At 38.1% G+C, this 14,975-nt stretch overlaps 1 protein-coding gene across 1 annotated transcript in view; it reads left to right on the plus strand.

Moving 5' to 3' along the window:
- The first annotated feature begins 328 nt into the window (after positions 1-328).
- tdrd12 (tudor domain containing 12) overlaps positions 329-14,975 on the plus strand; it is a 32,825-nt gene continuing 18,178 nt past the window's right edge. Inside the window, exons 1-18 of the mRNA XM_023263410.2 lie at positions 329-421; positions 735-804; positions 3,948-4,112; positions 4,215-4,351; positions 5,478-5,597; positions 5,801-5,856; positions 6,024-6,109; positions 6,222-6,399; positions 7,733-7,797; positions 7,887-8,014; positions 8,120-8,185; positions 8,296-8,347; positions 9,493-9,563; positions 9,725-9,787; positions 9,927-9,983; positions 10,741-10,821; positions 12,058-12,118; positions 13,393-13,500. Coding sequence (XP_023119178.2) covers positions 781-804; positions 3,948-4,112; positions 4,215-4,351; positions 5,478-5,597; positions 5,801-5,856; positions 6,024-6,109; positions 6,222-6,399; positions 7,733-7,797; positions 7,887-8,014; positions 8,120-8,185; positions 8,296-8,347; positions 9,493-9,563; positions 9,725-9,787; positions 9,927-9,983; positions 10,741-10,821; positions 12,058-12,118; positions 13,393-13,500 — 1,518 coding nt within the window. The 5' untranslated portion in view covers positions 329-421; positions 735-780. The remainder of the gene's footprint in view (positions 422-734; positions 805-3,947; positions 4,113-4,214; positions 4,352-5,477; positions 5,598-5,800; positions 5,857-6,023; positions 6,110-6,221; positions 6,400-7,732; positions 7,798-7,886; positions 8,015-8,119; positions 8,186-8,295; positions 8,348-9,492; positions 9,564-9,724; positions 9,788-9,926; positions 9,984-10,740; positions 10,822-12,057; positions 12,119-13,392; positions 13,501-14,975) is intronic.

The following is a 14,975-nucleotide window of genomic DNA, read 5'->3' on the forward strand; positions in this document are numbered from 1 at the left end:
CAATTTGCATACAAATGGCTTGCAACTGCCAACCTTTTCTCATCGTTCACTCAAATGAGCCGTTCAAACGACTGACTCGTTCACAAATGTCACATCTCAACCACTCGCTAGCTTTTACCCTCACACATACACTAACCACAATCCCAAATATTCACAAATGTTCAAAGAGCTTAACCTGGCAGCTCAAACTCTGGTCATAAGAACTGCCGCCAAATATATAAACAATCCGTTAACGTGTCACCGTGATCAGAGGGGCCAGTCTCTCCAAGACCAATCCAACTTCAGCTCCGGAGATTGTAGGCGGTGCAAATCACGAAGGCGGGGCGAACGAACATGCAGGACCCGCATGCAGCTGTACCTAATACAGATTAACAGATGAGGAGGAGCACAGCGGCCCAGGGCCCAGCAGGGACCTCTGACGGTCAGAATCAACACTTCTCTACCTTCCCTTCCTTTTTTGTCAGTTAGCCTAAATCGTCTGCAGCACAGAAATTTTTCAGGATTTCACACAGTTTAAAGTGGATGATAAACGAGAAGAAGAACGACGAAAGTGTGCCTAAAATAATGCCCGTCGAAGTCTAAGTACAAGTATACGTTTAGTGTTCATTTTAGTGAAAAGTTGGTGTGTAACTATAATGTTAACTAGTTAGCAGCAGTCGCGGGTCATTCTCAAGTGTGAAAGGTCTTAGGTGATTTTGTCTTCAGGTACTGAGTGTGACTGTATTTTCTTGCAGAGTCTTTGGTTTGAGGACGTTGGTGTGTCGTTGGTGAACCAAAGAAATGCAGGAATTATCAATTGTGAAGGTAAAGAAACTTTTAACAGACAACAATTTACGGTTGCTGCTTTACAGACGTTGCGTTAGCTCAGTGTTTGTCAAATAGTGGGGCGCGCCCCCCTAGGGGGGCGCGGGCGACTGGGAGGAAAAGGTCCTTCAACACGGAACTAATTAGCTGAACTATTGTTTTAACGCCGGCCTGTTTTTCGCGACGTACAACAATACTGAAATTGTGCTGGCCCATAGACTGTATATGCCATAGATATAAAAAAAATATTAATAATAATAATGATCTTCTATATATATCTATGGTATATGCACTGGCCGTTCAGACTCCGAAGTACAGACTCCTGAGAACGGGAGAACGCATCGTTAATGTGCAGTCGGAACACCAGCGTACACGTCACGTACTCGGCTCATCTCCTCCGATTGTTTTTACCAGCAATGTCAAACATACGGCCTGTGGGCCCACCAGACGGTCCATTTCGGCCCGCGGGCCGACTTTACAAATGATAAAAATTACAACATTAACTGTAAATTGTAAATCTGTAAAACTGTAAATTTAAAATAATTTCTAGAACTTGACAAGTTGTTCTGATCATGAAGTAAAATACTAGATTGTTCAGTTCCAGAAACCTGTGACTGAATGTTTTGTATTTTTGTAGATAAACTGTTATCTGGCAGTTACAATGCATGTGTAAATGATGAACTGAGGCATAATAGGCTACTGTTGAAACTGAACTTGTTTTCCTTAAGAAATTTCAGGTTCATAATATTTTGTAAAAAGATAGTTCATTAAATGTGAACATTTTCAGAACGTACTTTTTTTGAACTAAAACAAAGGGGAAAGTTGGAGTTGTGGTTATTTATAGGTTATTATGCTGTGATTTTACTGGTGGGGCCCACTGGAGATCAGATTGGGCTTTATGTGGTCCCTTGACTAAAATGAGTTTAACACCCCTGATCTTTACTGTGAAAAACAACAAAATGGAATCAGATAAAATAACACAGCCCTGCATATTCATGTTTTCACAGATTTTATATATATATATATATATATATATATATATATATATATATATATATATATATATATATAAAAATAAAAATTATATATATATATATATATATATATATATATATATATATATATATATATATATATATACACACACACACACATGCACAAAGTTATTGGGGGGGCACGAAAGTTTTTTGTCCTCCGAAGGGGAGCCCGACAGAAAAAATTTGAGAACCACAGCGTTAGCTTAATTAGCTTAATGGGAATGCGGGCAGTTACCATTGTGATGCTGTTGAAAACCGTTGGCAGTTCATTTTTGATGCTGTGTGCTTCGTTAATAAATAGTTTTGATTTTAAAACTATTATATTGAAACGTATTTAAAGTTTCACTTTTTAGTTGTGGTTTTGCTTGTGTCCCTCAAAAACATTTTCAGGATGCGATCATAAGTCGCCTTTTTTGCATTGTGATAAGGCAAACGACCAAGCAAAAAAGAATGCAGTACTAAATCGTTGAAGTTTTCCTCAAAATCTCCAGTACCCGTGTCATATTAACCCCATCAGAACATTTAAACGTGTCTGAATGAAGCAGCAGCTATCACTGTTCCTATTCTGATAAACTAAGCCCGGGTGTCCTCACTGTCCTCTCAATTCATCCAAGACAAACGGTTCAACAAACCAACTACACCAGAAATGCAGTTATTTAATACTATAATACTGCATTAACCAGCAATACTTTTGTGTATCATATTCATTATTCTTACTGCACGGTTCGTTCAGTGTTCCTTCGTTACTGTTTTCACCATAGGGAATCCAAAGGTTGTTGGATTCTCTTGGTTTAAAATTCATAAGGTCTTCACCTTACTATGTGAAGTGCTATGAGAAGACATATGTTGTGAATTGATGGTATATAAATAAAATTGAACTGGATTGATATTAGTAACACACAACTCAACTTTGTAGATAAAATATATTCCTTCAGCTGAGAATCTGTATCACTCATAAAGATATCAGTAAATGATTTGCTTAAAGGGAGATGCTTCCTTCTGCCAATTTAAATCTGAAACTCTGAACAGAACCTGTTCTTGGCGAGGTTAGCTCCACGGCATCAGTTACCATGGAGATCTAGCAGGTTATAGAGAGCCACCTTTATGATCCTAAAACTCTGTCTTTAAGCTCTAGCTACATACCTGCTAACCCGCTAATCTCGCTTCATAGTACAGCTCTCTAACTAGACAAGACAGGTTCTCACTTGTAGAGCTGAGCGCTAATTGGTTCCTGCAACTCTGAAAGTGTGAGTGTAAAAGAAACAAGGATGACAAAGTAAAACAACTTACTGTAATTATTCTTTTTCACTAATGCTGAAGTTTGTCACTAGTTGCACAAAAAAATGGAAAGAATTAGTCATTTTGAACTGTCAGCTGATATGAATAAGGGTGACAACATAAGAACTGACAATGTATGACGCTGTGGTGAGACAGTGTAGTCTTTACCATGTATAGATAAATGTCTGTGGAGACTCTTCTCTAGAGACTTCAGTGTGTGGTATAGTGCTATTACAAGTGAAATGCCACTAATAAATCTGAGAATTACACTTATCAATCACTAGCCTAGTTGTGCAGGAGTGTTGGTTGATGCGGGTTGACCTTATAAATAAATGAGACCTTGCATAAATTTAGTGCATGCCGCTGCCATAATCGGAATGGGCTAAGTAACTTGTATAGATTTACATGTGCAGCCAATGTTCCAGCACAGCTAATGTGTTTTCACTTTTCTAAAATACTGGACTTGTCCATAAAGCTAACCCATCTTCTGATGGGCGCCATGAAGGGTTCCCACCGCAGTCTATCCAATAGGGTGATTTTGTTTGCCTCATACACATGCATAAGGATGCACAAGCATGGACACACACCTGATGTGGCAAATTTGTTAGTAATTTTTGTTTGTCTTTTCATATTTTGTTTTAATGTGGAAATAAAGATATTTTGTTATGTGTTCACTATCGGTAAATAATCACAACACGGTGTACTTTCTGAAATCCTTATTTGCCTCTTTATATGAAATATAAAATCTTGGAGTGGAAGTGATCTTGGCGGAGGTAATGGTGCATGGATTCTTCTGCCAGTTGGAAACGTATCTTTTGATCTCTGCAGATTGAGAACCCATCTTGCCTCTGGGGTCGGGTTGTTTGGGGTTCTGGTGCCGACACAAAGACCACAGATCATTACAACAATATGTTGTCCCAGATGAACCTCTTCTACCATGACATCACACAGGACCTGCGCAAGCTGAAGCCCACATCGTTAGAAGAAGGACAGGTATCCTACAATACCTCCAGTTTGTCATCACCTATTTTTTTATGTGTCTCAACTAATTAGAATAATGAGGGATTTTATGTGTGTTGCCATGTTTCCTCTCAGGTGTGTGTGGTGTATTGGGCAGCGATAAAGTCATGGTGTCGGGCTGTGGTGGAGTCGATCTATATGGACTCTATATCCTGCCAAGCTTGCTGCCGCCTGGTCGACCATGGAGAACGACTCGTCATCTCTTTAGATCAGTAAGACCAGAGCAGCACCAGTCCTTCTCAACACAGGAACACATTAGTTGTACCATGAAGGAACAAATATATTAATTTTTGATTAGGTTAATTGAAAATATTTTTGATTGTATAATATAACTTTGTTGCCATACTATAGCGTCGTTCAGCATAAATGTACAAATATATTCATATCGTTAGGCTTCTTCTTATCGTAAGCCTCTCTCGACACTTGGCACAGATCACTAATTTCAGCCTGAAGAGGTGTGCTTTTTTTGACATGATCCAATGCTTGTGTCCATGAAGTATTTTGTCAGGTAGAAAAGTGCTGGGGGCACCTCATCCCAGTGCTTAGTCAGTTGAGTGCTTCCTCACAGAATTTTGTTTCTGTAACAATAATATCTTGACCACATGTCATCACTCTAACCACCGTAGTGTGGTAAGTATGAGTGGTGGTCTGAAAAGGGGCAATAGTGGCCACACAAACACGTTTCTGAAATTTTCAGTTACAGAAGAAATGCACAGAGCAGCCGCAAATAAATGCATAAGCTTTTTTTCATGCCTGCATACCTTTTTTCTCTGCTTGCAAGCACATTCAGGTCTTACCAACAGACCAATTTAGCACTATGAATGACATCATTAGCAGAGCTGCTCTGTGAGAGGAATGGTTTAACGTGAGGTTCAAAATAAGCATTAATAATGCCTTTCTGAACCAAAATGACCTGAATGATATGTGACAGTCATAAAGATATGTGATGGACTACAATTGTCTACAGATGGCAATATTACTGTAGTAATATAATTAGTTATATAGTTTGATGCGGTATGATACTGAACAGTGACCTGCACAAAGCCCCTGAGAAAGCTAAGGGAGAGAACTGTTGAAGGAACTATGTAGTATATGGTTTTGAGTGCCAAAATATGGCAATTAAGACAAAAATACTTGCTAAATTGGCAGATATAACAATATTGGTACCGTGAAGAGAATATTAATTTTGCATTTGTTTGTCTTAACTTTGTATTATTTTGGGAATTTTTAAGAACATGATCAAAAGCTCCGTTTTTGCCCAATAAAAAGAGTGTGCGTTTGAGTGACATCCTGGCTACATAATCTCTAACTCCAGTGTTCTCATCTTCCACTAACAAGAATCCGACTGGCAGTGCCCAACTTCTTGCAGCTGCCTTTCTGGGTGAGGAAGTTCCACTTGGCAGGAATCAAACCAACAACCCTGCAAGTGTCTGTGTTTGAGGAGAAAGCAGAGCTCATGTAAGACAAGCTGATTGATTGCATACTGTTGATTGTTGTAAACTGTTGAAGGATTGCGTATTTACTGAACTTTATTTAAAAAAACAAAAAGAATTTTAAGTATGAAGTGGTTTGAGACTGTGACATGTGAACAACCCTCCAAGCTTTTTAGATCTTTTCCTCCATCTATATTTTTATTTTGATGTTTTTCTTTTCCTCTACAGTCGGTCCAGTCAATGGGACAGCTCAGCCACACTGTATCTGCACAACCTGCTGCAAGGTGAGCAACATAGCTGACAGATGAATGTTAACTGTGGTATTATGCTTTTGCATAGTAATTTTACATGTTAGAAGCTACACTTGATGTGCCTTCAAACATCGCTGATGTTAAAACATATTTGCAGAATTGAGGATTCTTTTTTTTTTTTACCTACTTTCATCTCAAAGCATCCACTCAGACAGAAGCTGTGTTGCTTGAATCTGAATCAGACTCTACCTCCTTAGAGCTCTACCTGACCATTGGCAATATCAAGGTAAACTTTGAGTTATAAACTTTATTTTTAACACAGAGCTTTAAACAGTTAGAAAGACATTATTGGACCTTGTGTTTTTATGCTTAAAAAAGGATGTCACTTTGTTTTCCAGATCTGTGTGAATGAAGACTTGGTGGCTAAAAAGTTTGCATATTACAGCAGAGATTCTGCTGACAGTGGAGGCCTGGATGAATGGGAGCGGTTGCCTGTCATGTTGTCCTCCAGCATCTTAACCCAAACCGTCTCCACAGCCTCAAACAAACTAACAACGCAAAGCCAACCACGTCCAGGTAAATACAGAAATAGGACTGCTCATAGGTCCTAGGGTGTATGGTGTACACAGTCAGCAGTAGTTTATTGGATGTCTTTATTATGTCAGTGTTTATTCAAGTATTTAAAAGCCATAGAAATTCTACATGAAGTGACTTCAATTAAAGGCTGTAGAAGATATTAGGAAGTCTTCATTTTTATTTGTAAAATGTCTTTATTGCTTTGTCTTGCTTACTGTTTTGTTCTTTGTTTCCACCCAAACTCAAAGATAGTCAATTTACTATCCGATATGAGGAAAAAAATAGCAGCTCCTGGTGTTCCATCGTGGATTCTGACTTTTAAAACATTCACTTTCTGTGTGACATTTAGAAAAGAAAAGCAAAAAAATTTGTGAATCTATATTTGGGCTTATCCCCTGTGAGTTCGTACAGTGTGTTCTACATTTTGGACTGTACGTGGACCATGTGGATATAGGCAGATGAGAAAATGTATGTCAGCCGTTTCACTTTGTGGAAGAGAAAAAAATATATTTTAGTAGTTACATTTGATTGTCATCACTGTATTGTTCATTTTTAATCTTGAAAACAGCGGTTGACAGAATCACCTGATCTTTCCCTATGAAGTTTCAGCAATTCTAATTCAATTGCAGATGTTGGACCTTCTATTTTAAGGACCTTTTAAGAATCTCTAAGCCAACATGGATGATCTCTCAAGTGATGACAAAAAATGCAGTTCCATCACAGCTAAGCCAGGATTAAATGCCTGATCCCATTCCCAAAGTCCCTACCACTCTCGGTCGATCCTCATTCCAGTTTTCTGCTGCTAATGATTAGAACTCTGTGCCACAATCCCTAAAACTTGCCTCATATGTATCGCTCTTGGCGTTTAAAAAATCAGCTAGCATAACACTTCAGGACGACTGCACCTGTTTTTAGCCTTTCTATTGTACAAGTCATTGCGTAATTTGTTTTGTAATACTCTGTGATTTGCTGTGTATGTAGTCTGTCTTTTTTGTTCATCTTGTTTGTGTGCCGCCTCCTGGCCAGGTCATTATTGAAAATGAGAATAAGTTCTCAACTAACTTACCTGGTTGAATAAAGGGTTAAATAAATAAATAAATAAATAAATAAATAAATAAATACATCCCTTTATCTTTAAAAAGTTGCCTAGTAATTTCTATCCTTCCCAGACAGCAACTGTGGTTGTTTTATTTTGGTTTACATAAGTGATGATCTCCAGACAGATGTTTGTTTTGATCTATTCCTCAGTGTTCCCAGTAATTGATGCTAATATTAATTGAAGCAGTTTGTTTTACAGTGACTGTTACTGATTCTGATCTGGTTTTACCCTCAGTGACATCACAGAGACCAGCTGCAGCTGGTGCAGTTGATTGGCTGACAGCTTCCTCTCCACATGAGGTCTGCAGTTCTGCTCACTGTGTCGCTGTTAGTACTGCAGGATATTGTATATTCACGTGTCTTAACCTTGTCCTTCTCTGCTGCTTTAGAGCCAACAGCATGACCTAGAGACCTCAAAGAGAGACTATCAAGTAAAGATCACAGGACAACAGTTGTCTCCCAGCGACCAATCCAGCAATGGCTCAGATGCTGCAGATGCTGCAGCTGCTGCAGAGAGGTAAGTGCTCATTCGTAGTGAAAATTTGAGTCATGGTACATTTTATTGGCGTATGTGTAGTTTGTATAATATACACCTTAGTTACATGGGCTACATATTTTTCAGTGACCCATCAGAGGACACCGACTCTTCTCTAGCTGCAGCTCTGGCTAAAAATCTCAATCTGTTCAGGTGAGAGTTAGCCTCAATAATACCCAGTACGTTATGTGTGACTGAAACTCACAGAACATTTTACACCATCTTTTCTCACTAGTTGTTACTGATAGAGCTCTCTCCCACAGGCTCCAGAAGTTTCTGAATTCTAGCAGTTTCTTTGAACAGGTAGCCCCCAGTGTGAGTACATTTCAAGTGTATTTCAATCTTCAGTACAGTTTTTTGTACATTTTGAACTTACTACGTAGGTCATTCCATCTCAAATCATCAAATTTTCAGAACAATTTCTGCTCGACTATCTCTGATTTGCCAGAATTTTTTTTATTAAAACCTTTGGATGTGTATAAAGATATTTATGAAATTCTATAATCAATCAAAGTTTATTTATATAGCCCTTTACAACAACCCAAAGTGCGACTAACGTGCTTCACTGTAAAAAACAAGAAAATACCTTAAAAACACTACAGTAACTTAAAACAGGACAAACAATCACACCCGCACTCACACCTACGGGCAAATTTAGAATAGTCAATTAACCTCAGCATATTTTTGGACTGTGGGAGGAAGCCGGAGTACCCGGAGGAAACCCACGCATGCACAGGGAGAACATGCAGGAAGACCCTGGGAAGGCCGAGATGCGAACCAGGGTTCTTGGAGCTGCAAGGCGAGAAATGCTAACCACCATGCCACTGTGTAGCCTGTAAAATATACAATAAAACAATAAAATAAACCGCGATAAAACAGCACTAAAATATAACGTAAAAGAAATAAAAGTAATAAAATGTCACCATGCCGCTAGGTATGAAAAGCCATTTTAAACAGAAAGGTTTTGAGTTGTGATATTTTCTGAGATAAGAAAAAAAACTGCCCATCGACCTACCTTCAGCATGTTTTTCACATTGTACTTTTGTTACTGATTGAGTTGGTATGACAAGTTATACTGCAAAAACAAAAATAAATATCTAAATATCTCATGTTACAATGTGGACAACTGTGGCTTACAGACAGGTGCGTCCTATATATGTACAATTTTTTTTCATTTTAAATTTAGTGGGTGCAGCTTATTTTCAGGTGTGCTTAATAGTCTGGAAATTACGGTATATTAAATGGCCACATTCTGTGTTGCCGTGATTTCTGATCATCAACACCAAATAAACAAATGCTGCATCTGACAGTGCCATATGGGGGAATGAACAGCCTTGGTGGAGTAATGCGCTCTCTGAGTGTTTTTCTAGTTCCCAATGGAGCACAAAGCAACTTCACAAACTGGTCATAAATTCTTGAACTTTGAAATCCATAGTTTGTTTTTCTCCCACTTTGGTCAGAATGAAGAGCTGAATGACTGTCGACCTAAGGAGATGACTGCAACCTCAAATGCCTGTGCAGAAGGAGAACTGTATGTTACTATCATGTCTTTATAAATCTAATGCAGTACAGTTTTTGCTTATCACTTTATCATACTGTGACAAAAAAGCTTTGTAACTGTCACCTTTTTCAACCACTAAAGTCTCAGTCTGCTTGTATGTAAATCTTAGCCATATATGTTTTGTCACACAGATTTGCCCCTTTACACACGAGTAATCCTGAAACATCAGATGAGCAAGCATTGCTCCATATGAGGTAGACTGCTGACCTATTTTCTTCATTCTTCAAAGGTCACTTTAACATATTTGAGCTTATTGCTTAGGTTTTTTTTAATGTAATGCTCCCATTAGTACCTGCAGTCTAAAGTGGTACCTGAAGTGATCTGTCTTTTCAGCAGTGGAAGTGAAGCTGAGAGCAGTCAGGTTGGATATCTGACTGCAGACAAAACAAGGTATGTTGCTCTGTAACATGAATAAATACAGTGTAAACATCAAGTGTGCATGCATTTTTGATAAACTGTGGACAAAGACAAATTCTCATCCTTTATTTGTGTGTGTGTGTGTGTGTGTGTGTGTGTGTGTGTGTGTGTGTGTGTGTGTGTGTGTGTGTGTGTGTGTGTGTGTGTGTGTGTGTGTGTGTGTGTGTGTGTGTTCCACTATATAAGTGTGGACATTTTTAAAAGTTATGCATGTAAAGTCAGACCTAAATAAATGTAGAAATTGATTTTCAGTTTTTGGACTTTTTTTTTAAACATTTTTAATCTTTGCAAAAAATATGGGATTATTGGACCTTTTTTTGTTAAAAAAAAAAGATCTTTAGAAGGGAAAATCAATTTGGTGGAGCGAGTAACAACTCACAGACATGTTGGAATATTTTGAAAGAGGCCAAAAAGGCCAAAAACCACCTGTTCAATCTCCAGCAGTGTTTTGTATTTTAAAATGTTATTTTATCCACTGTGTAAACATGAAAGTAACTAAAGTTGTCAGCTAAATATAGTGGAGTGAAAGTATGAAGTAACAATAGAAATACTCAAGAAATGTACAATATCTCAAAATTGTACTGAAGCAAGTGTATTTACCTAGTTTCCACCACTGCAGCTAAATTAAGATAAAATACTGTCAGCATACCAGATACATTCTAATACCAGGTGGAAAGTTGAGTTTGTTTTACCAGGCTGGTCATCTTAATTCTTGTCTTTGTTTTTCTAGCAGTTTAAGTACATCAGTAGAGTCAGAACAAGGAGACGCAGAGGAGACCCAGAGGAGTGACGAGGACTGGGCCTGTTCACGGTCAGCAGCAGCTCAGATGGAAACTTTTCACCACATGCAATTCATGCTGAGTGTTTCCCCTCAGGAGCGAATGCTTCGTCTTAGCCTGTTCAACAAATACATAAGGGTCATTCCAGAATTGGAGGACATTAGGGCTTCAGCATTTTTGAAAAATGAACCTTCTCTTTTACAATTGTCTGCCACATATTTATCAATAATAGCTAATAAACTATCAAAGGCTTGATTGGCTCAGCTTACACATCAATTGCACCATTTTTATTCCATGTTTTATTTGTTGTTTGCTGACCCTACTCTAATCACAGTAACAGGGTTGCTAATCCATGCTAATGTTAACTTTTGCTCAGGTGGAGAAGCTAAATATTTAGCTAGCTGTTACTGCTGACCAAGAGGACAAACTTAGTGATTGAAAAAAGTAACAAAAATTTATCTTATCCTGATAATATGCATAACAGGGTTGCATGAGGTAGAGTGAGACAATCAAGGATGACAATGGTATGAAAATATGAAAAATAGAAGAGAGAACATAGCTTTGCTCTACCCATTCTTTTGGAAAACTGTTTGATGATGTTAATTCCAGTGTATCATGTGATTCACTGTTCTTCTTCTAACAGCTAAAAAGGTTATGCTAACAGGGCGGCATGCATCTTGTGGGACACACGTGCCATGCATGCTAATCATTATTTAAAATATGTTGATTAAAAAATACTCCTGCAATTACAAGAGACATCAATGAAAAAAGTACTACCAGTAAAAGAAAGTTTAGGTTTCATTTTAACGGTTTTATTTGAGATTCAATTTGGGCATCATCAGGGTGGGACTAGAGAGAAATGGCATTTTAGGGGGAACGCCAGACTACATTCTTTTCTCCTGTTTTTTTCAGATTTGGTCTCAGAAGGAGTAAATTTTACACAACAACTGCATGTTTTAGTATTTTGTACATGGGATGTAAAATGTCCCCCAATGTCCTCCTGTTTTGGCTCATTCTGGAATGAGTCATAACTGGACAGGAGAGTTGGTTAATTCTAGGGTGCACTAACTGACAATGTTGGTGCACTCCTCTATAACCTAAAACAATTATTTCTTTGTTGGATTGTCTTGTAAAATAGTCATGTTTGGGGGCAAACAGCTATTTAGCCACACAAAAAAACACTTCATGTTTTTTGCCAATGGTGATGATACCACATTGTTTGAAATGAACAGTTTTTTTTACATTCTAAGCTGTTGTGTCTGATGCAGCCTTTTGGAGTGGTTGAACCCAGAGCCTGTGAACACCGATCCAGATGCTGCAAAAGATGGGGTAGGTTTTCTCAGTTAATTCTAACCTTTACAAAATTCAGTGCAGAAGCTGCTGCTCAGAAAAACTCACAGATAAATTAGATAAATGCTCAAGAACTGTTAAAAGGAAACCATCAATCTAAAGATGGAGGTGGGTGACTGCCTGCAAAGCATATCAGTTTAATTTTTAGATGATGTCAAAGTAATCTACAAAGTGTGGCTTTTTTTTTGGAGAAAATTCCACTTCTGGTTATCTTCCCTTCACTGTTAATGGTTTTTATTCTGTAAGCTGAGTTGAGGACGGCACCTCTGCAGAGCTCCAGACTATGACCATTTAATCACATTTTACAGCCACTGCTACTAAATTGGGGAAGTTGGAGCTACAGCGTGTTTTTGTTGTTTTTTTCCCCAAGACTATATGTTCCTGTGTTTGACTGAGTTTGACGTGGAGTGGTTAGAGTGGAAAGCTAACACGAGGTTGTTGTTGTTGTTGTTGTTATAACAATGTGGAATGTTAATTACTATATCTAGTCAGTAAGTAAGCTCACTCGCTCTCAGCCCTTTGGGGACAATTAAACTAACAATATTTCTAAATAAAAGATAATTCAGACCCTTATGTGCCACGATGGCACAGCATTTCTGATGAGGACAATCCAGACAAGGAATAAGAAAGTGATCTTGTGTTGAAAAAGGTAGAGCTCGTCTTTGTTACAGAAGTGGCTCATGCAGTTTATGTGGTTGACATTACACCAAAGAAAGTAATGCCATGTATTGTGTGGACTGCTCTCGGTTTAGCCCAACATTTGTTTGGAAAGCTGAGTTTGACAAAATGACTGCAAAATTTAAACATGAAATGCTCCCTGCCTATAACTTGATTCTTTTCTTTCTCTGAAAGCAGTGCTGCACTTTGTTTTCCTTTAAAATGTACCATCACATTGTTATTTCTGAACATTGGATGTTTCTTACAAAAGCAAATACCAGTAATACAGTTAAGACAAAAAAATATGAATGCTTGACAAGTGCTCCTAAATTTTGTGTAAGTGCTACTAGCATTTTCTCTGCCAGAAATGCTGAATATCAATACATATAGTAGAGATACTGATCACGTCAGGCAATATGAAGGGAATATGAACAAGGTATAGTTTTGAAGTTAAAAATTCCAGTTCTGTGACAACACTGCCTTCATTTCAAGTGTTTGTGCTGCTCTGCTATGTCCAAGCTTTAAACTCTCCCGATGATGTTTTTACCAGGTTCACGGTCTTATTTGTCCTTGTCTTGTCTTCTGGCTTTTCTCAGGTACCTCCCAGTGATCCCAGTAGCAGTGGGATTCTGGTGCACTCTGCTTTCCCAGTGGAACCCTGTAGCAGCATGGCTGACGCCCCCATCACAGATGCTCTCCGCTTGGTAAACAAGAATGTGCCCTCAGTTTTTTGTTTTGTGTCTGTTAAAAAAGGAAAATAAGACTGAAAACCTATGTTAACTCATTAAGTGTCAAACGGAAACAAACACAAATTTAACTTTCTGCTGATTTTTACAAAATAACATTATCCTCCAGCCAAGCCTTGTTCAAGTCTCTGAACCCTGTCTGAGTGACACCTGCAGTAGTGAGCAAAAGTTTACATACACTTAAAAAGACCATATATATCATGGCAGTTTTGAGTTTCCAATGACTCCTGTAACTCAGTATTTGCTATGATGGTATCATTGAAACACATGCATCTTTGTCTCACACACACACACCCACACACCCACACACACGCACGCACGCACGCACACACACACACACACACACACACACACCAATCATGCATTTTGGTTCTTTCATAAATTTATTATAGATCTTCTGGAAAAAATGCAAAGTCTGCTGGCTGGAAACTTTTGTTCACGACTGTGTGTTCTACAGTACATGTACTTCCATGTTCATGTTTGCAAATGTATCGCTAAGCATATTCTTTTAGCACGTTCATGAACAACACTGCTAGTGTGAAACCATAGTCACCTTGTGTTCTTGTTATATATATCTGTTGTCTCTTTTATCACGGTAGGATATTTTGTTGTTTTTTATTTGTTAGCCGAGTTAGCAGGAACATGTAGAAATTGGAGAGGATGCCTGAGAGTGGAGCTGTTGAACTCCACATTTTTCCATATGCAGATGTTTAATTTCCAACTGACAGAATAAAGTGTAACGATACAGTGACACCTTGAGGTTTAGTGACAACTGTAGCCATAATATTTTTGTTTTGTAAAGTATCAGTGGTACCAAATAGCATTCTGTTCAGTTTATTTAGCGTTCTAGGTGAATTTTATCACAATTATAATATCTGTTGATGATGCTAATGATGTTAGTTTTTTTCATCTTTGCTGTTATCACTACTACTTCAACAAAAGTCTTAATATGTTTATATACTGTTAGTTGTTCTGCTCACTTCAAACATACCCATAAATAGTCTTTAAGTGAGAGTTTGTGTGATGCTTCCCACTTAGATTTAGTAAATCTACTTTAGGAACAGGTTGTGCATTTTTTTAAAAATTATTTTTGCGTTTACTGATATGATGATGATGTGTAGATTTTTAGTTATTTCATTCTGTCACATGAATAAAAACTACTGTGGCATAGGTTTTTGTTCTATTAAAAAATATAAACAAAAAGCTTGGACTGCACAATGGCTTGGTGGTTAGCGCTTTCGCCTTGCTGCTAGAAGATCCTCGGTTTGCATCCCCGCTTTCCCATGATCTTTCTGCATGGAGCTTGCATGTTGTCCCTGTGCATGCGTGGATTTTCTCCAGGTTCTCTGGCTTCATCCCACAATCCAAGAACATGCTGAGGTTAATTGGTGTATTAAGTGGTGTATAGATGATGGATGGATGAATGAATGGAA

Source organism: Amphiprion ocellaris, chromosome 3, assembly GCF_022539595.1.
Source record: "Amphiprion ocellaris isolate individual 3 ecotype Okinawa chromosome 3, ASM2253959v1, whole genome shotgun sequence".
NCBI classification, from domain to species: domain Eukaryota; kingdom Metazoa; phylum Chordata; class Actinopteri; family Pomacentridae; genus Amphiprion; species Amphiprion ocellaris.